The 24,323-nt window shown below is 48.6% G+C and overlaps 1 protein-coding gene across 1 annotated transcript; it reads right to left on the bottom strand.

Moving 5' to 3' along the window:
• Positions 1-1,768: 1,768 nt before the first annotated feature.
• LOC119975281 (E3 ubiquitin-protein ligase TRIM39-like) lies at positions 1,769-20,958 on the bottom strand. The gene is made up of 7 exons (XM_038814995.1): positions 20,844-20,958; positions 10,592-10,954; positions 7,996-8,186; positions 7,446-7,541; positions 4,530-4,763; positions 3,977-3,999; positions 1,769-2,817 (listed from the first exon to the last, which is right to left on the bottom strand). Exons 2-7 carry the CDS (start codon positions 10,896-10,898, stop codon positions 2,664-2,666), a joined length of 1,005 nt encoding a protein of 334 aa, XP_038670923.1. The 5' UTR covers positions 10,899-10,954; positions 20,844-20,958; the 3' UTR covers positions 1,769-2,663.
• Between the last annotated feature and the right edge of the window lie 3,365 nt (positions 20,959-24,323).

Here is a 24,323-nt window from a genome sequence, read left to right as displayed (position 1 = left end):
CCCCCTCCCCCCCCACACACAGTGCCCCCATCCCCGAATAGTGTGCATCCCCTGCCCGCGGATCGGCCCTCCCCCCCGCGGACTGAGTCCGCAGCCACCACGCCGAGTTTCCGATGGGTGAGACCATAAGAGACCCACGCCGTCGGGAATCAGCCAGTCGGGGGCAGAGCATCAGGCAATGTCCTGATGCTGTCGATATGTGGCGCAGATTACACGCTTTCAGCAGGAATGTGGATTCTCCGGCCGGTTGCCAAATGTGATTACGGCATCGGCGATCGGAGAATCCAGCCCTTGGTTTCCCAAACTTTTTCAGCTGCAGAATCCCTACTGACCCCCAAAAGCATCAGTGAACCCCAAACATTCTGATCATGTCCAGGACACTTTTTGCTGTGAAACACAGCAATAAAATGTACAAGTCTTTTCAAGCTATGCAAAAAGCTACATGGTTAGTGCATACCCACCCCAATAGCCCCCTCACATAGCCGCCTCTCCAATGCCCCCCACTCACATCAGCCTCTCTCATGGCTCCCCCTCACATCAGCCTCTCTCATGCCCCCCCTCTCACATCAGCCTCTCCCATGGCCCCCCTCACATCAGCCTCTCTCATGGCCCCCTCACATCAGCCTCTCTCATGGCCCCCCTCACATCAGCCTCTCTCATGCCCCCCCTCTCATGGGCCCCCTCGCATCAGCCTCTCAGATGGGAAATATTTTACCGTACAATTTGTCTTACTTATAATGTTCCTTGTCCTCCACTACCTTCACCACTCCTCCGATTGCTCCCTCCTTCACTCTTCTCACCCGCCGCTCTTATTTTCTCTTCGCCAACCATTTTCTCATTCAGGCATATGCTGCTGCTCTGGCCCCTGTCTCTCATTTTACGCTTGGTGCCCCGCAAGAAAAAAAAAGTCAAACTGGCCAATCAGAGCCTGATCCCCACGCGAGCTGGCTACTCAACCTATCGGAAGCCAATGCTCAGAGAGGCCGACCTCAGGTTAGGCAATTTGATTTTTTGTTATTTTTCCCCAATTTGTGGTCATTGCTCCCCCTCTTTTTTCACATCTTTGCTGTAAGGTTCTTTAATTGACACTATTTTGGGTGTTCTTTTGGAGGCAGGTTTAATAAAATTACTGGCCTTCTGCCAATCTTGATCTCTTGGCTCCCTGAGCTTCTGTGGACCTCCTGGGGGTCTCTGGCAGATCCCAGTTTTGAAAGCCCACTTATATATACTCCAAACAAACCCCTCGATTAGACTCCAGCTTCTAGATCATATTGAAATATTTGCTTTCTATACATCCCTGAGCTACTTGATTAGGTGCAGGTCTTATATTCAAACAAGTTGGAACACTCAATCTCAATTTAATTATGACACAACAATATATAATTTACACAGGGAGACTATTTTTATGGTTCAGTGATCTTCAGAAGGGGAGGGATATTCGCACGGTACATGGAATCCTTTCCAACTTGGGCTCAATTTTAGCATCAACACCCCATGAATTAGAGTAAAGCACCCTCTACACCGTCCCCATTAAATACTCCCGGGATAGGTACAACACGGGGTTAGATACAGAGTAAAGCTCCCTTTACACTGTCCCCATCAAACACTCCCAGGCCAGGTACAACACGGGGTTAGATACAGAGTAAAGCTCCCTTTACACTGTCCCCATCAAACACTCCCAGGACAGGTACAGTACAGGGTTAGATACAGAGTAAAGCTCCCTTTACACTGTCCCCATCAAACACTCCCAGGACAGATACAGCATGGGTTAGATAGAGTAAACCTTGAGATGGTGGTGGTACGCTGCCTTCTTGAACGACTGCAGTCCATGTAGTATAGGGCCATCCATTGTGCTGTTAGGAAGAGAGTTCCAGGATTTTGGCCCAGCGACAGTGAAGGAATGGACAAGATATTTTCAAGTCAGGGTGGTGGCTTGGAGGGCAACTTCCCTGGTATTTGCTGTCCTTATCCTTGGTGCTAGGGTCACAGGAGTGGGAGGTGCTGTTGAAGGAACCTTGGCGAGTTGCTGCAATGCATCATGTAGACGCCACACAGTCCTGCCGCTGTGCGTCGGTAGTGGAGGGAGTGAATATTGATGGTGGTGGATGGGCTGCCAATCAAGCGGGGCTGCCTTGTCCTAAATAGTGCAGAGTTTCTCAGACTTGGGCCTTGTAAATGGTGGACAAGCTTTGGGGGGAATCTGGTGGCGAGTTACGTTCTGCAGAATTCCCAGCCTCTTAACCTACTCTTGGAGCCACAATATCGATGTGGCTGGTCCAGTTCAGTTTCAGGTCAATGATAACCCCTCAGGATGGTGAAAGTGGAGAGATTCAGTAATGGCAAGGCCACTGAATGTCAGAGAGATGGTTAGATTCTTTCTTGCTGGAGATGGCCATTGCCTGGCACTTGTGTAGCACAGATGTTACTTGCCAAAGATCAGCACAAGCCTGAATGTTGTCCAGGTCTTGCTGCATTTGAACATGGACTGTTTTAGAATTTGAGCAGTGGCAATGGAGCTGAACATTCATCGGCGAATATCCCTGGTGCAGTACAGTAGTGACTACACAGAATTAAGCAGAATTTACAATATGGAATTAGTGTTGAGCCAGGATGCTCGGCGTTAAATTCTCATGATTCTGGTTTCAATAAAATATATTCTGCAATTAATAGGAATCTTCATCATCATCGTCATCGTCGGAGTCTTCTTTGGCATCTTCGGTTACCCACTTTTCAAGTACTGAAGGTAAATGGATTCCATTGAAATTCAGGGTGGGGTGAACAATCTCATCATCTGGGGAGATTACCAGTGATTCCATCCTGTCAGATCAAATGTAAAGAAGTGGGTGAGATGGCAGTGTCTCCTCTGAATACAAGACCGTGATGTATAGTAATTCAACAATTACAGAGAATTACATTGCTTCTTCCCACTTCCCACCCCAGAAACAGGCCATTCGACCATCTGCTCTGTACTGTTGTTTATGCTCCACTTGAGCCTCGTTCCTCAAAACCCATTTGACGTCTACGCGGATCACTGGTTTGATCTGAGGCAGTGTGAATAATCCAGCCGACAATGTCGGCTCGTCTCCCAGACTCCTTTCCAATCTGACTGACATCACTCAGATTCCAGGTGTGGCAGCTTCACGTATTGGATTCGGTTTATGAAAAAAAACTTGGAACGGTTTTGAAAAAGCTGCCACGCTTGTGCTTCTCTGCCACTCTCTCGGTGGAAAACAGGGCAGGGTGGGGTGCAAGCTGCCGGCCCCAAGGCTGGCTTCCTCCGCCATTTACTTAGCCACTCATTGGAAGAAAGGTTAAGGGGCAGGTCTCACGATTTAATGCCCGGCCTATCAGGCTTTTAAAAGGGACACCCCAGCTTTAAAACCTCCCAGAATTCCCCCCCACCCACTGCCACCAACCCACCCACAACAACAGCCTCACGGAATATGGCCTCTGCAGGATAAATCTCCCCTCCGGGGGCTGTAGGCTGCACTCATCTGCGTGTCTCTGGAGGGTTCTGCTCACCAGATGCAAGTCATTGGGTGGGGTGGGGGGACGGGACAGTTGTGTTTCACGTTGGCGTGAGGGGACGGGGCAATGGAGTGGGACACTAGGTGTAAATCGTGCTAATTATATTTAAATCTATGCAAATGGGATTCCTGGTACATCATTGGTGGGGGTGGGGCAGTCGATCAGGGATATTCCGCCCTTGTTAAACCACTTTTGAATTTTCCAGCTCTGCCACCTTTCCCACGCCCCCTCCGGAAACGGCAGCGGATAATACCACAGTCCAACTCGGCATGCCCTGCTTTTACCCCTCTGTCTCTCTCCCGATTCCTGCTCTCCCCTATTAACTCACCCATTCTTGATGTTCTGTGTTAACTCACACATTTCCTGTTCTCCCAATCTATATCCCAGTCCCTGATACTCCCTACCTAACTATCTCATTCCCTGACTATACATATATGAGGAATCTTACCTCTGCATAAAATCCATCATATCCTGCAATGCAAAGAATGATACATTACTATCTTCATCTAGAATTATTCATATACATATTTATACATGGTCCCTAGCAGAGATACCCACCAACCGCTCACACTGCCCACCCGGGGAAGAGAGAGAGAAAGAGAGACGGGGAGAACAAGTGAGACGGGGAGAACGAGAGAGATGAGGAGAGCGTTGCCCAGCTCCAAGCACATTCATGATGTCTGTAGGCAGTTTGCCTGCCTTCCCTCTGCTCCACCACTGTAAGAGAGTTGGGAATGACGTGGGGCGGGATGGAGGTCTAATACCAGGAATCCACAGATAATCGTAGAAATAATTAAAAATGACAGTTGAGCTGAAACATGGAGAGACAGACGGAATATAGCCATGAAAATATAGCACTCTAAACTAGACCACAGGGACACATAGGAGAGATTCGTGAACAGAATAGGACACATTTCTAGAGGAGACAAAACAGAGTCATAAAGAGACAGAAACAGAAACAGATCACAAGACTGAATCCGTGGACCAAGGGAAAGTCGTACTTTGACAAAAGTAAAGTCGTCCTGGACCCTGGATGCCTCCTGAAATGAGCCAATTGTGTTCTTGCAGTCCTCCAGCTTGTGAGTGGTCCGAGCCTGCAGTCCGTGGATGGAGTCCAGGTGGCTATTCCCAACATGTTGCATGTCGATCATCAGCCGTTCCTTCTCATTCTGTAGGAACTCGATCAGGCGGTCAATCTGGTCCTTGGTCTTATCCTTGGCTTCCGAGATCTCACCCTGTGCACATTTAAACCACCACAGTCAGTCAGTTAACTCTGGAGGACTAATTTTATAACTTACTCATATTTCTACAAATTCAATAATTTTCAAGAATCATTTTATTTTCCAGTATATTTTAGCTAATATTTTGAAGGACCCCCCTCAAAATTGTTGAATTCAACATATTGCTAGCGAACAGAGCGGCTAAATGTGCCGCTCTCGCCATCGACGGGGGAAATGGGGGGGGGAGGAGGAGGAGGAGGAGACTCGCAACGGAGAATCCAGCCCCAGATCACAAAGATCTCATTGAATGGTGGAGCAGACTCGATGGGCTGAATGGCCTGCTTCTGCTCCTATGTCTTATGGTCTACGAGAACTATGGAGAACAAAGGAGGCTATATGTTGAAACAGGCAGCTGGCTGAACAAATACGACAATAAATTCATACCCTGAACGAAAGCTGAGGCGCCTCCCAGGCATAGCAGAGGTCACTCCCCTGTATGTATACTGGTGATAATGTTTGCTTGATTTACCTACAAATAGGCATTGAGAGTGTCTTTACTTTGCTACTCTACATCTTACCTTAAATACCTTAGTAGTAGCTACTCCACTACCTTAAATCTGTGTCCTCTGGTTTGCGCCCCTCCACCAGCGGGAACAGTATCTCCCTATCTACCCAAACTACACCCATCACAATTTGGAACATTCTGGTCAAATAAATCCCCTCTCAACCTTCTCTTCCCCAGAGAAGAACAGCCCCAGCTTCTCCAATCTATCTGTGTAGCTGAATCTCCTCATCTTTGAAACCATTCTCATGAATCTTTTCTGCACCCTTTCTAATGCCTCCACATCCTTCCTAAAATGTGGTGCTCGGAACTGGATGCAGTGTTCCAGTTGAGGCTGAACAGGTTGATCATAATTTCCTTGCTTTTGTAGTCTATGTTCCTATTTCTAAAGCCCAGTATACTATTTTCTTTATTAACCACGTTCTCAACCTATCCTGCCACATTCAATGATCTATGCACATATACACCTAGGTCCTTCTGCTCCAGCACACCCTTAAGAATTTTACCCTTATTTTATATTGTCTATCCATGTGATAGCACTCAAAAGGGTCAGAGGAGATTTATCAGGATGTTGCCTGGAGAGTTTTAGTTATGAAGAGAGATTGGATAGACTCGAGTTGTGAAATGAAAATCGCTTACTGTCACAAGTAGGCTTCAAATGAAGTTACTGTGAAAAGCCCCTATCGCCACATTCCGGCGCCTGTTCGGGGAGGCTGATACGGGAATTGAACCCGCGCTGCTGGCCTGCCTGGGTCTGCTTTAAAAGCCAGCTATTTAGCCCACTGTGCTAAATTAGCCCTGATGGGAGGGACATGATTGAGATGGATAAAATTATGAGAGGCATAGATAGACAGGAAAAAAACTTTCCCGTTGGTGGAGGGATCAATGACCAGGGGGTATTGATTTGAGGTACGGAGCAGGAGGCTTAGAGGGGATGTGAGGAAAATCTTTCTTACTGAGGAGTTTGGAATTCGCCGCCTGAAAGAGTGGTGGAGGCAGGGACCCTCATAACATTTGAGTATTTATATGTGCACTTGAGATGCTAAGGCATCAAAGGCTATGGGCCAAGTGCTGGAAAATGGGATTAGAATACTTAGGTGGTTGTTTTTGACCGGCACAGACAAATGGGCCAAAGCGTCTTTTCTGTGCAGGAGTCATCTGCGACTCCAAAATGAATCACTTCACACTTCTCGGCATTGAATTTCATCTGTCAAGTAACTGCCAATTCTACCAACCTGTCTGTGCCTTTTGAAGTTCTACACTCCTCCTCAAAGTTCACAGCACATGCAAATCTCTAAATTTAGATATTGCAGCCAGTAACCTAAGTCTAGGCCAGTAATATATAGCAGGGTTCCTATGACCTGGGGAACTCCCCTGTAAATCTTCCTCTAGTCTCAAGAACCACCATTCACCACTACTCTCTGTTTCTGATCACTCAGCCAATTTCACATTCATGCTACCATGCTTAATCAAACTCAGGGCTTTTGGATTAGCAACACTTGGGAGCATGTGTGACCTGTGTATTGAGCACAGTAGAGCTTGAATTATGGTTTAAAGTCGCAGATGAGACAAGTGAAGCAGACAATCAACAAAGCACATACCTCCGCCACACTGTTCTAACTCAACGTTAGAACTACATACTAACAATTAATGCACTTCTAGCTGATCTTTGTGCCCCATAAAACATGTTAGTAGAATTTACAACCAGGTTTCCCTTCACCATTTCAGATATATTACAAATTTTATGTACTGGTAACGATCCAAATCTCTATGGATTTTGCAGTTCTATCCATTTCCAGCAACCTGCTCTGAAAACTCTGCAATGACAAATTCCAGCATAGCCCTGAAGCAATCCACAACATTTGAAAACAATCAAAAACATTCAAAAATCAAACAAATCAAAACATTGCAAAAGAAAAAGTAATCAAAACCCCTCTCCTCTCTGAATCATCAATTTATAATGTACCAGGATCCACATCTGAACCAACAACCAATCAGTTCTTCCTGGGCCGTATCGAACCTCTGTACCAAGTTTCACTGAAAGCGGTTCATTAGTTTTAGAGATGTATCTTTTTTCAGACGGACCAATAAACATGGCTTTTAATGGCAGAGGTAACAAACAAGGATCATCTCACCTTTGCTTTCTCCTCCAGCTCCGTGTACTGCAAGATCTGTACAGACAACTTTGCGTGAGTTTCTTCCAAACCCTCAACAATATCTGGCAGCATCTTCTGCTCAGAGAATGAAAGACTTTCATTTTATAAAACAACAGTTTGTATTAGTGGAGTGCCTTTGTTATCCTGAGGTACTTTGCGGAGATGTCAATCAAACGAACACTGGGACGTGCAAACTGCACAAACGCTGCATGGTTGCAGCACACAAATCCCAACGTAACGCTGTGCAGCACGGCACTGAAATCATGAGTGAACAAAGCACAAAAGCCGACACGACCTCAGGGAAAACTCAAAAGAAACATGGAGGTAACGGTGCACATAAGATACATCAATGCAGCACAGGCACAGCACTAAGGCAACACACAGACAGCACTAAACCCCCTCCCAAGCATCACCCACACTCAACTTGAACAGAATAATGAGGCAAACTAATATAAGCATTATACTCATTAGCAAATATTCCCCACCGATGTACTCCCGGAGCCTGTAGGATCCCCTGACTGTCCTTTACCTTCCAATCTTTGGTAATCTCCATCAGTGGTTTGGCGGTGTGGTCCTTGTGGCAATCGCTCGATACGCACAAGGGGCACAGGAGCTCCCACTCCTCGAAGCATAAATGAGTCACCACTTCTTCATGATGAAGCCGGCAGCCCCTCGCTCCTAAGGGGCCCTCGGTGGCATCATGGAAATCCCCCGCCTCCTCTGGAGAGAGAGGGAGATGAAAAGAGAATTCTCAATACAAAAAATGAAGTGAAATATCAAACACAGATAGGGACAGACATGAAGTAACACACCTCCTGGATCCCTGAAGCCTGTCTATCATCTGCAAGGCACAAGTCAGGAGTGTGATGGAATACTCTCCACTTGCCTGGATGAGTGCAGCTCGAACAACATTCAAGAAGCTCGACACCATCCAGAACAAAGCAGCCCCGCTTGATCGTCATTCCATCCACAAATATTCAATCCCTTCACCACCAACGCACAATGGTAGCCATGTGCATCATCTACAAGATGCACTGCAGTAACTCGCCAAGGTTCCTTAGGCAGCATCTTCCAAACCCATGGTTGCTACCATCCAGAAGTACAAGGGCAACAGATACATAGGAACTTCACCACCTGGACATTCCCCTCCAAGTCACTTATCATTTTGACTTGGAAATACATCAGCCATTCCTTCACTGTTGCTGGGTCAACATCATGGAACTCTATTCCTAACAGTACTGTGGACTTTTTTATCAATTAATTTACATGATGTATGCGTCGCTGGCTCGGCCAACATTTACTTCCAATCCCTAGTTGTACTTGAGAATGTGGTGAACTGGCTTCTTGAACCACTGCAGTCCCCGAGGTACAGGTATATCCACAGTGCTGTTAGGGAGGGAGTTCCATGATTTTGACCCAGTGACAGTGAAGGAACAGTTGATATATTTCCAAGTCAGAATGGTGAGTGGCTTGGAAGGGAATGTCCAGATGGTGAAGTTCCTATGTATCTGTTGCCATTGTCCTTCTGGATGGTAACCTAGTGGTTATCATAAAATCGCTACAGTGCAGGAGGTTATTTGGCCCATTGATTCTGCACCAGCCCTCTGAAAGAGCACACTACCCCCGTAACTCCATCTCGGGCCAATTTAGCATAGTCAATCCATCTAACATGCATATACAGTATTTGGACTGTGGGAAGAAAACAGAGCACTTGGAAAAAACCCACGCAGACACGGGGAGAAAGTGCAAACTCCACAAAGACAGTCACCTGAGGTCGGAATCGAACCCGGGTCCCTGGCACTGTGAGGTAGCAGTGCTGACCACTGAGCCACCCTGCAGCCCAAGTTACGTTACTGGACTGGTAATCCAGAGACCTTGACTAAAACTGCAGACAGCAGATTTCAAATTTCACCATGGCAGCTAGGGAATTTCAACTAATCAGCTAGTATATCTGTAATAAAATACCAAGCCCCATGTTTCCATTATCGTAACACGTGTGGTTCCATAAGGGAAGGAAGTCTGCCATCCTTACCCAGTCTGACCAACTTGCAATACCTGACCATCTGCAATGTGGTTAACTCTTAACCGCCAGTCAATTTAAAGGGCAATTAGGGATGGGCAATTAATTCTGGTCATGCCTGCGGCATCCACCTCCCAGGAATATGCAACACTACAGCACTCCTTCAGTACTGACCTTCCGACAGTGCGGCGCTCCCGCAGTACTGACCATCTGACAGTGCAGCACTCCCGCAGTACTGACCTTCCGACAGTGCGGCACTCCTGCAGTACTGACTATCTGACAGTGCGGAGCCTCCACAATACTGTCCTTCCGACAGTGCAGCTACTCAGTACGGACCCTCCAGCAATGCAACGCTACCTCAGTAGTGAACCTCTGGCAATTTCGCACTCCCCAAGTGCTGACCTCTCTGACACTGCAGCACTTTCTCAGTACTGACCATCCAACAGTGCAACGCTCCCTCACTACTGACCCATCAACAATGCAGTGTACCCTCAGTACTGACTTTCTGATTCTCGCCCTGTACTGGCCCTGCGATGCTCCCTCATTACTGACCCTGCGGTGCTCCCTCATTACTGACCCTGCCACGCTCCCTCAGGACTGACCCTGCCACGCTCCCTCAGGACTGACCCTGCCACGCTCCCTCAGTACAGACCCTGCCACGCTCCCTCAGTACAGACCCTGCCACGCTCCCTCAGTACGGACCCTCCATGGTCCCTCAGTACGGACCCTCGGCACTCCCTCAGCACCGACCCTCGGCACTCCCCCAGCACCGACCCTCGGCACTCCCTCAGCACCGACCTTCGACACTCCCTCAGCACCGACCTTCGGCACTCCCTCAGCACCGACCTTCGGCACTTCCTCAGTACCGACCGTCAGACACTGCTGCACCATCTCAGTAATGATCTTCCGACACTGCAGGACTCCCTCAGTACTGGCACTGGGAAAGTCAACCTGGTTCACGGTCCCAATCATTGGAGGGAGACTCGATTCAACAACTTGCTGACTCCAAGGTTGTGGGAAATGCAACCAACTGAACCTCAATTATTGAAGGATCCGATCTGGGTGAGGAGGGGCAATAAAAAAGGTAAGGGAAATTGTGCTTTACCTGGCTGTGTATAACACCGTTTATCTTTCATCATCTTGCTGTAGGCCTCCACCAGCCGTACTAGGACGAGATGCTTCGACATGACTGGCCTGTTTGGGTAGGACTCTCTGCATACGGGACACCGATAATCCTCCCCCACCTCCACAGTCTCAAAGACCTGCTCGATGCAAGCGCCGCAGAAGCTATGCTCACAGGGCAGACGCACAGGCTCCCGATAGAGTTCCATACAGACACCGCACGTCAGTTCTACTTCAAAAACGCTTCCCTCGGCTGCTCCATTCTCATCATCGCTCAGGCACTGGGCCATTGCTGCTGATAGCGTAGAGGTTCCCAGCCAGGTAGCAAGGAAGCAGGGTGCGAGATCTGGAAGAAACGAGAGATGTGCATTTATGTATCGCCAGACTTTGCCACCTCGGGACGAACAAAATCACTTTATCACTATTTGTGATTTCCCAGATCCCGAAACTGTCCTCTTCGACATGCAGGATGACTCAGAAAACATCTAGGCTTGTGCAGACAATCGGTAAGTAACATTTGTGTCACCCAAGTACCAGCCAATGACCATCTCCAACAAGGGAGAATCAAATCATATCTCCACGGCACTTAGTAGCATCTTAAATGGTGAAATTCTTTAAACAGTGGAGCTAAAAAGGGACTTAAAGGCAGTGTGGGGTCCAGGTCCACATCATTAAAATGTCCGGGGATGGTAGCACGGTGGTGCAGTGGTTAGATCTGCTGCCTCAAGGTGCCGAAGGCCCGGTTCAATCCCAGCCCTGGGTTATTGTCTGTGTGGAGTTTGCACACTCACCCCATGTCTGCGAGGGACTCACCCCCATAACTCAAAGATGTACTGGGTAGGTGGATTAGCCACACTAAAATTGCCCCTTATGATAGATGATCAGCCATGATCCAGCTGAATGGTGTGGCAGGCTCACATGGTCTGATCCAGCTCCTATTCCCTATGTCCCGAGGTACAGAAAATAACTTAAAAGGATAATGTAAAGCTCATCTTTCTACCTCGAGAACTAGAATACCAGGGGATTGAAGTCACAGCTCAGCTACACAAAGTCCTTGTCAGACCACACCCGGAGTCAGTGTGAACAGATCTGCGTCCCATACCTCAGGAAGGATATACTGACCATGGAGGGAACACAGATTTACCAGAATTATACCAACACTCTAGGTGTTAAATTAGGAAGAGGAATTAAACACAAACTAGACTTGTATTCCTTGGAATTTCGATAATTGAAGGGGGATTTGTGGTTAATAGTTTGTAAGGTCTTTATTTTGGGGTTCATAGTTTGTAAGGGCTATATTCTGCAGTAAAAAGGAACAGGGAAGAAGGACACTTCAAAAGGTTTACTTTAAAGGGGCAAGGGCTATATTCTGCAGTAAAAAGGAACAGGGAAGAAGGACACTTCAAAAGGTTTACTTTAAAGGGGCAAGTCAAAACTAGGAGAGCGCAAAGTCGTGGTCTACTGATCCTGCTCTATGTGGGAAGCCAGGAACATTTCCAGTGCTTTGGGCCAGCATGTGTGCATCAAGTGTCTCCAGCTGAAACTTCTGCAAGCCTGGGTTTCGTAGCTAGGGCGGATGCTGGGATACTGTGGAGCATCATCCGCGAAGCAGACAGTATCGTTGATAGCATATATAGAGCTATGGTAACAATGTAGGCTCAGACTCCATGGGCAGTAAAGAATGGGTGACCACCAGGTGGAGCAAGGGGACTAGGCAGGCAGTGCAGGAATCTCCTGTGGCAACTCCCCTGCAAAACAGATAGACCACTTTGAATATTGTTGAGGGGAATGATGTCTGAGGGGAAAACAGCAACAGCCAAATTTGTTGCACCGTGGTTGGCTCTGCCGCACGGGAGAGTTAAAAGTGTGGGAATGCAAGAGTTATAGGCGATTCAATTGTAAGGGGAACAGATAGGTGTTTCTGTGGCCGCAAACAAGACTCCAGGATGGTATGTTGGCACCCTGATGCTAGGGTCAAGCATGTGTCAGAGTGGCTACAGAACATTCTGGAAGAGGAGGGTGACCAGCCATTGGACGTGGTACACATTGGTACCAATGGCCTAGGTAAAAAAGGGATGAGGTCCTAAAAGCGGAATAGAGGAAGTATGTTGAAAAGTAGGACCGCAAGGGTAGTGATCTCAGGATTACTATCAGTGCCATGTGCTAATCTGAGTATAAATAGCAAGATATATCAGAGGAATATGTAGTTAAACAGATGGTACAGGGGGAGTATTTCAGGTTCCTGGGACATTGGGACCGGTTCTGGGGGAGGTGTGGCCAGTACAAATTGGATGGGTTGCACCTAGGCAGAACCAGTGTTGCCATCTGGGATGGCCACTTACAACCAGGAACAGAGAAACTCGCAAAGCACAGCGGGGAAAATGGACAAAGCAAGATTCAGGCAGGCTCACAGTCTGAAATGTATATTTGCAAGCAAGGAGTCCAGACGGTATCGAAACTCCGACCAATTAGTATTTTGATGGGCTGATTAGCATTTGATGGCCCATCTCTACCAAAGCAAAGGACTGGTACTCGAGCGACCAGTACAGTCCCAGACATTTCGATGCCACTCCCTGTTCTAGGGAAGCGTAATCAACGGGGTCAGTGACCGCTTGGGACACGCCCAGCCATCCAGGCCCCCGCCCATTTATTGGTTAGGAATCGAACACAGTGATCAGAGATCACCCAATTAGTGGGGTCCAAACTGAAGGACCGCCCAAAAGAGCATGAAAACCCCCAAGCATAAGAAGAGAGTCCGCCATATGTTCTTCTTCTTTTGGACCTGGTGCCCCGGCTACGGCCATCTCCAATTGTAGCAACACCAGAAGCAAGTCCAAGTTCAACGCCCGCTACCAGATGGATGAGCCTAGCTGAGCAGCAGTTACTTCTCCAGACTCGATAGATCCAGAATCGTACAGCGGCCACTGTTCCTCTGACCTAAGCTGGGTGGCTGAAGTTAAATACAGGTTGTCTTAGACGATAGGTGTAGTTAACTAGTAGTGTATGCTGCATGACCAATTGTGTGTGTAAATAAAGTACCCTTGACCTTGAACTAACAAACTGGTGTTTGGCTCTTTGATCGATAGCCGGTTGAACCTTGTGGTGGTATCATTTGATACCTGGTGACTCTGAGCATTAGAATATAGATATCAAAAGAAAGGAGGGCAAACTCACTGATTGTCGTAGTTAGAGCAGAGCCACAGAAAAGGCAACACCAGGACTGATGTCCTCGGGAGATTACTTGCTGGAGTGTTTGGGGAGGGTTTGAACTAAAATGGCAGGGGGATGGGAACCTAAGCAAAGAGTGGGAGTAGGGCAAAACAGGGACAAAAACAAAAGACAGAAAGGGGAATAAGAAAAGTGATAGGCAGGAATCAAACAGGGCCACTGTAAAAAACAATGGGAACAGAACAAGGAATGTTAAAAAGACAAGCCTCAAGGTTTTGTGCCTTAATGCACAGAGCATTTGCAATATTGTGCATACATTAATCACACATATGGGGTGCGATTCTCCCAAAGGGAGACAAAGTGCCGACGCCAGAGTGAAAACCGGAGTGTTTCACTCCGGCGTCGGAGGCGGCTCCTCGCCCCCTATTCTCCCACCCCCAGGGGGCGAGGAGTGGCGCCACTTCAATCTCACGCGCCGGTTCTTGGCGCTCGCGTCAAAGCGGCGCCGCCTGAATGACGTCACCCGCGCATGCTCAGGTTGGCCAGCGCCAACCCGCGCATGCGCGGTTGCCGTCCTCCCCGCGGGTGCCCCGCAAGATATGGAGCATTTATCTTGCGGGACGGCGGAGGGAAAAGAGTGCGTCTTTCAGAGACGCACCGATCACACACCGTGGGCACCGATCGCGGACCAGACCCCTCCTGAGGTGCTCGATCCTCCCTCCACACCCCACAGGCCCCACACGCAGCGGTCGCGCGCTGTTCACGCCGGCAGCCACCAGGTGTGGTTGGCGCTGGCGTGAACCGGTCGGATTAGGCAGACCGCTCAGCCCATCCGGGCCGGAGAATCGCCGCTCGACCGGAGCGGTGATTCTCCGAGCGGCCTATCGCAAAACACGACACGCCGTTTTGGGGGGTGGGTGGGAGAATCGCGTGCGGGTGCCAGGGAGGCGTGGCGTGAATCGCCCGGCACTCCTGCGATTCTCCCACCCGGCGTGGGGGGGGGCGGAGAATCACGCCCATGACGTAAATGGGTTATGATATAGTCGGGCTTACGAAGACATGGCTGTAGGTGACCAGGCCCGGTATTCTCCCCGACCCGGCGGGGCGGGAGGTCCCGGCGTGTTGGAGTGGCGTGAACCACTCCGGCGTAGGGCCGCCCCAAAGGTGCAGAAGTCTCCGCATCTTTAGGGCAGCAGGGTAGCATGGTGGTTAGCATAAATGCTTCACAGCTCCAGGGTCCCAGGTTCGATTCCCGGCTGGGTCACTGTCTGTGTGGAGTCTGCACGTCCTCCCCCTGTGTGCGTGGGTTTCCTCCGGGTGCTCCGGTTTCCTCCCACAGTCCAAAGATGTGCGGGTTAGGTGGATTGGCCATGATAAATTGCCCGTAGTGTCCTAATAAAAGTAAGGTTAAGGGGGGGGTTGTTGGGTTACGGGTATAGGGTGGATACGTGGGTTTGAGTAGGGTGATCATGGTTCGGCATAACATTGAGGGCCGAAGGGCCTGTTCTGTGCTGTACTGTTCTATGTTCTATGTTTAGGGACCAAGCCCTCACATTGATGTGCTAGGCCCGCGCCAGAGTGGATCGCACTCCGCCGGCTGGCGTGAACGGCCTTTGGCGCCACGCCAGCCGGGGCCGAAAGGACTTCGCCGGCCAGCATAAGTCCGCGCATGCGCCGGAGCGTCAGCGGCTGCTGACTTCATACCGGCGCATGCGCAGGGGAGGGGGTCTCTTCCGCCTCCGCCATGGTGAAGACCATGGTGAAGGCGGAAGAAAAAGAGTGCCCCCATGGCACAGGCCTGCCCGCCGATCGGTGGGCCCCGATCGCGGGCCAGGCCACAGTGGAGGCACCCCCCGGGGTCAGATCACCCCCCCCCCCCCCCCCCCCCCACCCCCACCCCAGTACCCCGGCGCCTGCCCACGCCACCAATAAGGTAGGTGGTTTAATCCACGCCGGTGGGAGGGGCTTGTCAGCGGCAGGACTTCGGCCCATCGTGGGCCGGAGAATCGCCGCGGGGGCCCCACCCACCGGCACGGTGTGATTCCCGCCCCCGCCGAATCTCGGGTGGCGGAGAATTCTTGACACGACGGGGGCGGGATTGATGCCGGCCCCAGGCGATTCTCCAACCCGGCGGGGTGTCGGAGAATCCCGTCCCTGGTGTGGGAACTGAACATCCAGGGGTATTCGGTACTTAGGAAGGACAGACAAAAGGAAAAGGCAGTGGGGTTACATTGCTGTTTAAAGAGGAAATTAACGCAACAGTGAGGAAGGATATCAGCTCTGAAGATGTGGAATCATTGTGGGCAGAGCTGAGAAACACCAGGGGGGAAAAATGACAGTGGGGGTTGTATATAGACCCCCAAATTGTTGTGTTGATAAAGAAACATCTGCAATTAGGGAGTCGGGATTGAAAGCACTAGCAACAGCGCCGCTCCCAACGGCCCCGGGGAAATGCTCAGGGAGTCCGGGATTAAAGTGCTGACGACGGGGGAGTGGAGAAGGGGGTAGTTAGTGTTGGTGGTTTACGGGGCTATTTTGGGAGAGGAGAAGGCACGGCTGGATAGGTTCAAGGCAAAGTGGGAGGAAGAGTTGGGCGAGGGTATGGAGGAGGGGTTCTGGTGTGAGACAACTGAAGGTGGTATATAGAGATCACCTCACAAGGGCAAGGATGAGCCGGCTCTTTGAGGGGGCAGAAGAACGTGGCCGGGGAGGAGGGCGCAAACCATGTTCATATGTTTTGGTCGTGTCCAAAGCTGGAGGATTACTGGAAGGAGGTTTTTCAGGGCAATCTCTAAAATGGTACACGTGAAACTGGACCTGGGCCCTCGGGTGGCCATATTCAGGGTGTCAGACCAGCCGGGATTGTAAACGGGTGGGAGGCAGATGTTGTAGCCTTCACCTCGTTGATTGCCCGAAGGCGGATCCTGTTGGGATGGAGATCAACCTCTCCACCCTGCTGCAATTCTTGACTCTTGAGAAGATCAAATTTGAACTGAGGGGAAGGATGGAGGGGTTCTAAAATTCATGGGCATAAAGTGTGTGTGTGTGGGGCGGGGGCTGTTAGGGGCTGTCTGTGACCATGGGTGATTCCTGATTCCTTGTTATTTGTTAATGTTAACATGCGGGCTAATGTTTGGGGTTTGGTGGGAGGATGGGATTGTTGTTATTGATATGGGGATTGACATTGCATTCATAACTCATAATTGTTTAGTGTTGGGTGTAAATTTGGGAGAAAATGTAAAAAAGGAGATATAGATGGGCAAATCACATTAGTAACAAGATCCATGCCTCAATTGGTGAAGCCAAGTAACCCGTATGCCTTTTTCACCACCCCTACTAACTTGCCCTTCTGCCTTCACAGATCTATGGACAAACATGCAACGGTCCCTTTGTTCCTTGGAACTTCCCAATGTCAGGCCATTCATTGAATACTTCCTTATCACATTACTCCTTCCAAAGTGTATCACCACACACTTTTCAGGGATAGTGTTTTAAAATAAATTTAGAGTACCCAATTGTTTTTTTTTCCAATTAAGGGGCAATTTAATGTGGTCAATCCACCTAACCTGCACATCTTTGGGTTGTGGGGGTGAAACCCACGCAGAAACGGCAAAATGTGCAAACTCCACACAGACAGGAGCCGGGATCAAACCTGGGTCATCAGCGTCATAAGCAGCAGTGCTAACCACTGCGCCACCATGCCGCCCACTTTTCAGGGTTAAATTCCATCTGCCACTTTTTTGCCCATTTGACCATCCCGTCTATATCTTCCTGTAACCCAAGACACTCAACCTCACTGTTAACTATCCAGCCAATCTTTGTGTCATTCGCAAACGTATTGACCCTACCTCCTACATAGTCATCTATGTGATTTATATAAATGACAAACAACAGGGGACCTAGCACAGATCCCTGTGGTATGCCACTGGACACTGGCTTCCAGTCACTAAAGCAGTCGGACATCGCCCTGTCTCCCATAGCTGAGCCAATTTTGAATCCCTTGTGCACTTGCCTTCTTTATAAGTCTCCCATGTGGGACCTTGTCAAAGGCTTTGCTGAAATCCATGTAAACTACATCAACTGCACTACCCTCATCTACACACCTCGTCACAGCCTCAAAAAGTTCAGTGAAATTCATTAGGCATGACCTCCCTATGACAATGCCATGCTGACTATTCCTGATCAAACCTTACCTCTCCAAGTGGAGATAGATTCTCCCCTTTATAATTTTTTCAATAGTTTCCCTACCACTCATTGGTCTGTAGTTCACTGGCGTATCTCTATAACCTTTTTTAAATTGTGGGACCACCATTAGCTGTTCTCTAGTCCTCGAGCACCTTCCCCGAGGCCAGTGAGGAATTAAAAATTTGGGTCAGAGCTCTTGCAATCTCCTCCCTCGCTTCCTACAGCATCCTGGGACACAATTCATCCGGACCTGGATATTTGCCCAATTTTAAGTCTGCCAACACCTCCAATACCTTGTCCTCCCTATGACAATTTTCTCAGGAACCTCACAGCCTGAACCTCTCTTCTGGAGTTCCATATCTAACCAATAAAATTTGGATAAATTTGAGGGTATCCACTTTGGTAGGAAAACAGGAAGACAGATTATTATCTGAATGGCTAAACTGAGAGAGGTGGGTGTGTAATGAGATCTGGGTGTCCTTGTTTACCAGCCACTGAAAGTAAGCATGCAGGTGCAAAAGGTGGTAAAGAACGCAAATGGTATCTTGGCCTTCATAGCGAGAGGATTCAAGTACAGGGAAGTCTTGCTGCAGTTATACAGGGCCTTGTTGAGACCACACCTGGAGTATTGTGTGCAGTTTTGGTATTCCACAGACTAACCAGCCTCTGGGAGAAGAAATTCCTCCTCATCTCCATCTTCAATGGGAGACTCCCTTATTCTGAAACTGTCTCCCCCCCCGACGAACCCTAGTTCTCGATACGCCCCCCCCCCCCCCCCCCCCCCCCCAACGGACCCTAGTTCTCGATACGCCCCCCGGGCCCCCCCTCCCCAGGGGGAAACATCCTCTCAATATTCATCCTGTCTATAATAGTTTTGCTACCCGAAGGTATTGAGGGATATGGGGCAATGGTGGGTTTATGGATTTAGTTAGATCACAGAGCAGTGTCAGGATCGCACCGAGTGGAGGAACAAATGACAAGTTGCTCGGGATCTGAAAAGGGGAGAAGCCTTTATACGGACAAGAGCAGCAGACACCTAGGAATGCCACCACCACCTGGAGGTTCCCCTCCCAAGTCACCCATCATCCTGACTTGGAAATATATCGGCCATTCCTTCAATGTCAATGGGCCAAAATCCTGGAACTCCCTCCCTAACAGCACTGTGGGTGTACCTACACCACATGGACTGCAGTGGTTCAAGAATCTGGTTCATCACCACCTTCTCAACGGGTAATTAGGGATGGGCCTAGCCAGAGTCCTTCACATCCCAAGAACAAATAAAAAATACAGACAAGTGCTTCCCACCATCACCCCACTGGCTCTTCTGTTCAAGGCTGTGAGTAGCAAAGCCACCAAGAGCAGGAGGGAATCAAAGTATGCTCCCCAAACCATTCTGATCCTGGGAAACTCCACTCATCCGTAAGTCACCCATCATCGACACCTTCCTACTTAACAACCTTTGCACTGAGACAACCATCACCGATATTTATTAACAGCCTTTGGACCTTTGACTCCAGGAGACACCCACCCCCACCTCCCCCCCCACCCCCAGAGTGACCCATGTCAAGGAGCATAACGAGAGAACAGACTGAAGTTAGGAAAGTTTCTTGGTGTGAGGGGCAGACGGATCGGAGAAGAACTGGAATCCATGTTTCTCGATGGATATTGTTTGTGTAATCTCTCCTTGCAGTTCAACCTCAGAGTCTAGGCATCATCCTGCACTTTCATTTGTATTAATTCACGGAATGCGGGCATCACGGGCTGGAACAGCTTTTTTGCCCCATCCCTAATAGCCCTCAAACTGAGTGGCTTGCCGTGGACCATTTCACAGGGTCTGGAGTCACATGTAGGCCAAACAAGGTAAGGATGGCGCATTTCCTTCCTTAAAAAGTGTTAAAGGTATGGGTTTCTAACACAATTAACAGTAGTTTCATGGTCATCATTTTGGATTTTTATTGAATTTAAATTTCACATCTGCCGTGGTGGGATTCGAACCCGGGTCACCAAAGCATTACCCAGGGTCACTAGAATAATAACAATAATAAAAATCTTTATTGTCACAAGTAGGCTTACATTAACGCCGCAATGATGTTACTGTGAAAAGCCCCTAGTCGCCACACTTCGGCGCCTGTTCGGGTACACAGAGGGAGAATTCCGAATGTCCAAATCACCTAACAGCATGTCTTTCGGGACTTGTGGAAGGAACCAGAGCACCCGGAGGACTAGGCCACCACCACTGCACTTACCCCGAGACCAATATATTATCCTCAAGGGTGACACGGTAGCACAGAGGTTAGCACTGTTAGCTCACAGCACCAGGAACCGGGGTCTGACTCCGACCGTGGGTGACGGTGTGGAGTTTCACGTGCTCCGGGTTCCTCCCACATGTGCAGGCTTGCGTGATTGGCCAAGCAAAATTGCCCTTTAGTGTCCAAAAGATAAGAGGGGGTTACTGGGTTACAGGGATAGAGTGGGGGCCTGACCCAAGGTAGGATGCTCTTTCAGAGGGCCGGTGCCGACGCGATGGGCCAAATGGTCTCCTTCTGCAAGATGACTTCTATGACTAATTAGATGGTTCCTGCCAAGACCCAGCATAGATACAATGGGCCAAATGGCCTCCCACTGTGCTGTGAAATTCTGTGCTGGTTTGGCACCGTGGGAGGAGCAGTTTTGTTATGGAGTCAGATCCAACACATTCTAGGAAACAGCAGCCTTTTTCCCCCAATGCCCACAAGCTCCGAGTATTTCGCTAAATGCTGACAAATCTCTAAACAGCACCACAGGGACACAAACAGTCGGCAAGTAGGAGCCTCGCAAAGCGATAAGTGACACACAATTTAAAATTCACAGCTGGAACACAGCTATTTGTGAGGCATTTTTACCTGCCGTGAGGAAATCTCTCTCCTGATTCTGCTCTCTCCGTCACAAAGATTCTTTCACTTTCACTTTGTTACTGCAGTTCCTGAAATGGTTGGGGCTTTTTATAATTTAAAGGCAGCAACACTGCACCATTGAGGAAGTGAAGCGACTGCACCGTCTGATAAGATGCAAATAAGCCCAAACTGAGTACTAGGCAATAACTGACTCCCACCAGAGAGGGTCTAACCAACCCCCCACCACCCGTGATGTGGCATTACTATCTCCAATTGCCACACCATCGCCTATCTCCTCTGACTGCCCCTCTCAATCAACGTCATAATTTAAAGTTAATAAACGGTCAAGTAATGAAATTATAAACAGCCTCTCACCCCACTGTAACCTTTCACTTCTGATTCTGGGCTGGACTTTGTTTCGCCCTCGCCTTCGAGTTTTCATCATCGAGTCCACAGCCAGGTGGTGTCTCTGACTGATCGCTACTCGCCCTCCAAACAGCTACAGGCAGACGGTCTCTGCGAGTGAATCCCACCTCACATCTGCAGTGACACACGAAGACATCTGTGCTCATCTCCCCACTCACCCTCCCAGAGGCAAAGGGAGATTGTAAATGTATCCACCCGGTGTGCAATGAGGCAAGAAAGAGAGAGCTTTTTTCTCTGTTCTGTACCTGTCCTGGGAGTGTTTGATGGGGGACAGTGTAGAGGGAGCTTTACTCTGTATCTCACCCCGTGCTGTACCTGTTCTGGGAGTGTTTGATGGGGACAGTGTAGAGGGAGCTTTACTCTGTATCTAACCCCGTGCTGTACCTGTCTTGGGAGTGTTTGATGGGACAGTGCAGAGGGAGCTTTACTCTGTATCTAGCCCCGTGCTGTACCTGTCCTGGGAGTGTTTAATGGGGACAGTGTAGAGGAAGCTTTACTCTGTATCTAACCCCGTGCTGTACCTGTCCTGGGAGTGTTTGATGGGGACAGTGTAGGGAGAGCATTACTCTGTATCTAACCCCGTGCTGTACCTGTCCTGGGAGTGTTTGATGGGGACAGTGTAGAGGGAGCTTTACTCTGTATTTAACCCCGTGCTGTACCTGTCCTGGGAGTGTTTATTGGGGACAGTGTAGAGGGAGCTTTACTCTGTATCTAACCCCGTGCTGTACCTGTCCTGGGAGTGTTTATTGGGGACAGTGTAGAGGGAGCTTTACTTTGTATCGAACCCTGTGCCCTGTGATTAGTTGATGGGGAGAGTACCTCCAAAACTGTTCCATTGCCCAGAACCCTACATAAGAACTGGGTCCATCATTAAATATCCGAACTATGTTGATTTATTTGGCATCATCACACATGAAGGAAGAATTATACATTCAAAAATCTTTTTTTTCGTGTCACAGAAGGCGAACAAACATATTTTCTTAAAAGTCCCACAGTAACAACTGTTTAAATACATAAAAAGTTTAATCGCACCTTGCAACAAACATCAGAAAGAAGCTGAACACTTGTCGTTAAATATTAAAACTGTTATAATTTAATAATTTAGATTTAAATTAAGTACGCTGACTGAGTCGGTGGAAGGCTAGGCACGAACTTGTCCAGTAGATAGAGCTCCAACATCTCTGGGCTGAAAGCTTTGCAGTTTCTGACCTAAACCTGTCCAAATCTCTCTCCCCCTTTCAAGCCACTTCTTTCACCAAGATTTTGACTGCCTGTCCGAGTGCCTCTCCATCTTTGCCTGGGTGTCACTTTCGTGTCTGACAAAATCGCTTCTGTGAAGCACCTTGGGGACATTTTACTGTATCGAGGGCACCAAATAAATGCAGGGGAGGAGCCAGGAATCAGCAAATGTACAAGGGTGCTGCAAGACAGATGATCACAACGAAAGGGAGAGGGGCTCAGAGAAAGGAGCAGCGCTGTCACTCTGACGATTTGATCCTCACCCACTCAGCATCAAAACAAACAAGAGCTGTATGTGCCTATATACACCCATACACTTGAGAGACCCACAATCTCAGACACACTCACATGCATTGACACACACATCAGAGACACACGAACGCACATAATATACACATTAAGTCAGGTGTAAAAGGTATGGTAAAGTTGTCATAGTCCCAGATGACCATAGGTTGCTTTCCCTTTTGAGGGGGAGAGCTGACTGGTGGTGATTTAACTTGAGGATCTTAATTAACTTTAAGCTTGTGAAATCGGTGGAACACGTTTCCATCTAATGAGTGTGATGAGAATCAGGTACATTGTTTTAACTTTACTATGAAGACAAAGACAGAACACAGGAACAGATACATACACTGACAGAGACAGACACATACACTGACAGAGACAGAGAGTAACAGACGCGTGCACTGACAGAAACAAAGAGATACATTGACAGGGACAAAGCGAGAGACACATTGACAGGGACAAAGAGAGAGACAAAGAGATGAAGAAACATCTCTTTGAAGGAACAGATACATATAGTCAATTAGAAACAGAGAGCGAGAGAGAGAATGAATACATAAAAAGACACAGACATTGACAGAGAGTCAGAGACACAGGAATGGACACAGACACACTGACAGAAAGACACAGAGACTGTAATACACACACAACAGAGAACTACATTAACAGAGAGACAAACAGAAGCCATCAGAAATAAGAGACAGACCGATACGGAGAGATGGATGTCAGAATTGGAGAAGGGAGGCACCGATACATGGAGAGATAGACACACGTACAAACACACCGACACCCCCACACGCCCATACACACGCATGCAACTGACACACACATGTACCCAAACACAACTGGCTCACACGCAGACAAAGGAGAAGCAGATGGACTTGTTCAATTGTTCCTCTCGTGGTCCTGCTGGTCTCTGGTCCCAGACTGGTTTATTCACTTTTAAAACCAATAAGCTGAGTAAAACGATTAGACAAACAGCGACATGGAGATGAAATGAAATGAAAAGAAAATCGCTTATTGTCACAAGTAGGCTTCAATGAAGTTACTGTGAAAAGCTCCTAGTCGCCACATTCCGGCGCCTGTCCAGGGAGGCTGGTACGGGAGATGAAGGAACCCATAGAGAGAGAGAGAGAGAGAGAGAGAGAGAGAGAGAGAGAGAGAGAGAGAGAGGGGGGGGGGGGGGGGGGGGGGGGGGGGGTGGGTCAGACAGGTATAAACATAGCTCACTCCATATGGAAATCTCAATTCATCAACATCCCTTACACTGATATCAACAACACAGGTGGGATTAATTTTATTTTTAAAAAGCTTACTGTTGTAGGCCAACCCACCAAAAATCACTGTTTAAATAATCTAAGGCCGTATTTTAGCGACAAATGTTTATATGTATATATTTATAAAACACACTAGCTATTCTGTGCATAACAATCTCCTCAGTAACCATTATCCTGTGTGCAATATAATCTCCTCACTGACCATTGCAATCCTTTGTAGTATGTCATTCATCTGCTCAAGTCCACTGCTGCTGGAGAAGTGAAG

Source organism: Scyliorhinus canicula, chromosome 12 (genome assembly GCF_902713615.1).
Source record: "Scyliorhinus canicula chromosome 12, sScyCan1.1, whole genome shotgun sequence".
NCBI classification, from domain to species: domain Eukaryota; kingdom Metazoa; phylum Chordata; class Chondrichthyes; order Carcharhiniformes; family Scyliorhinidae; genus Scyliorhinus; species Scyliorhinus canicula.
This window is presented reverse-complemented; position numbering and strand designations above follow the sequence as displayed.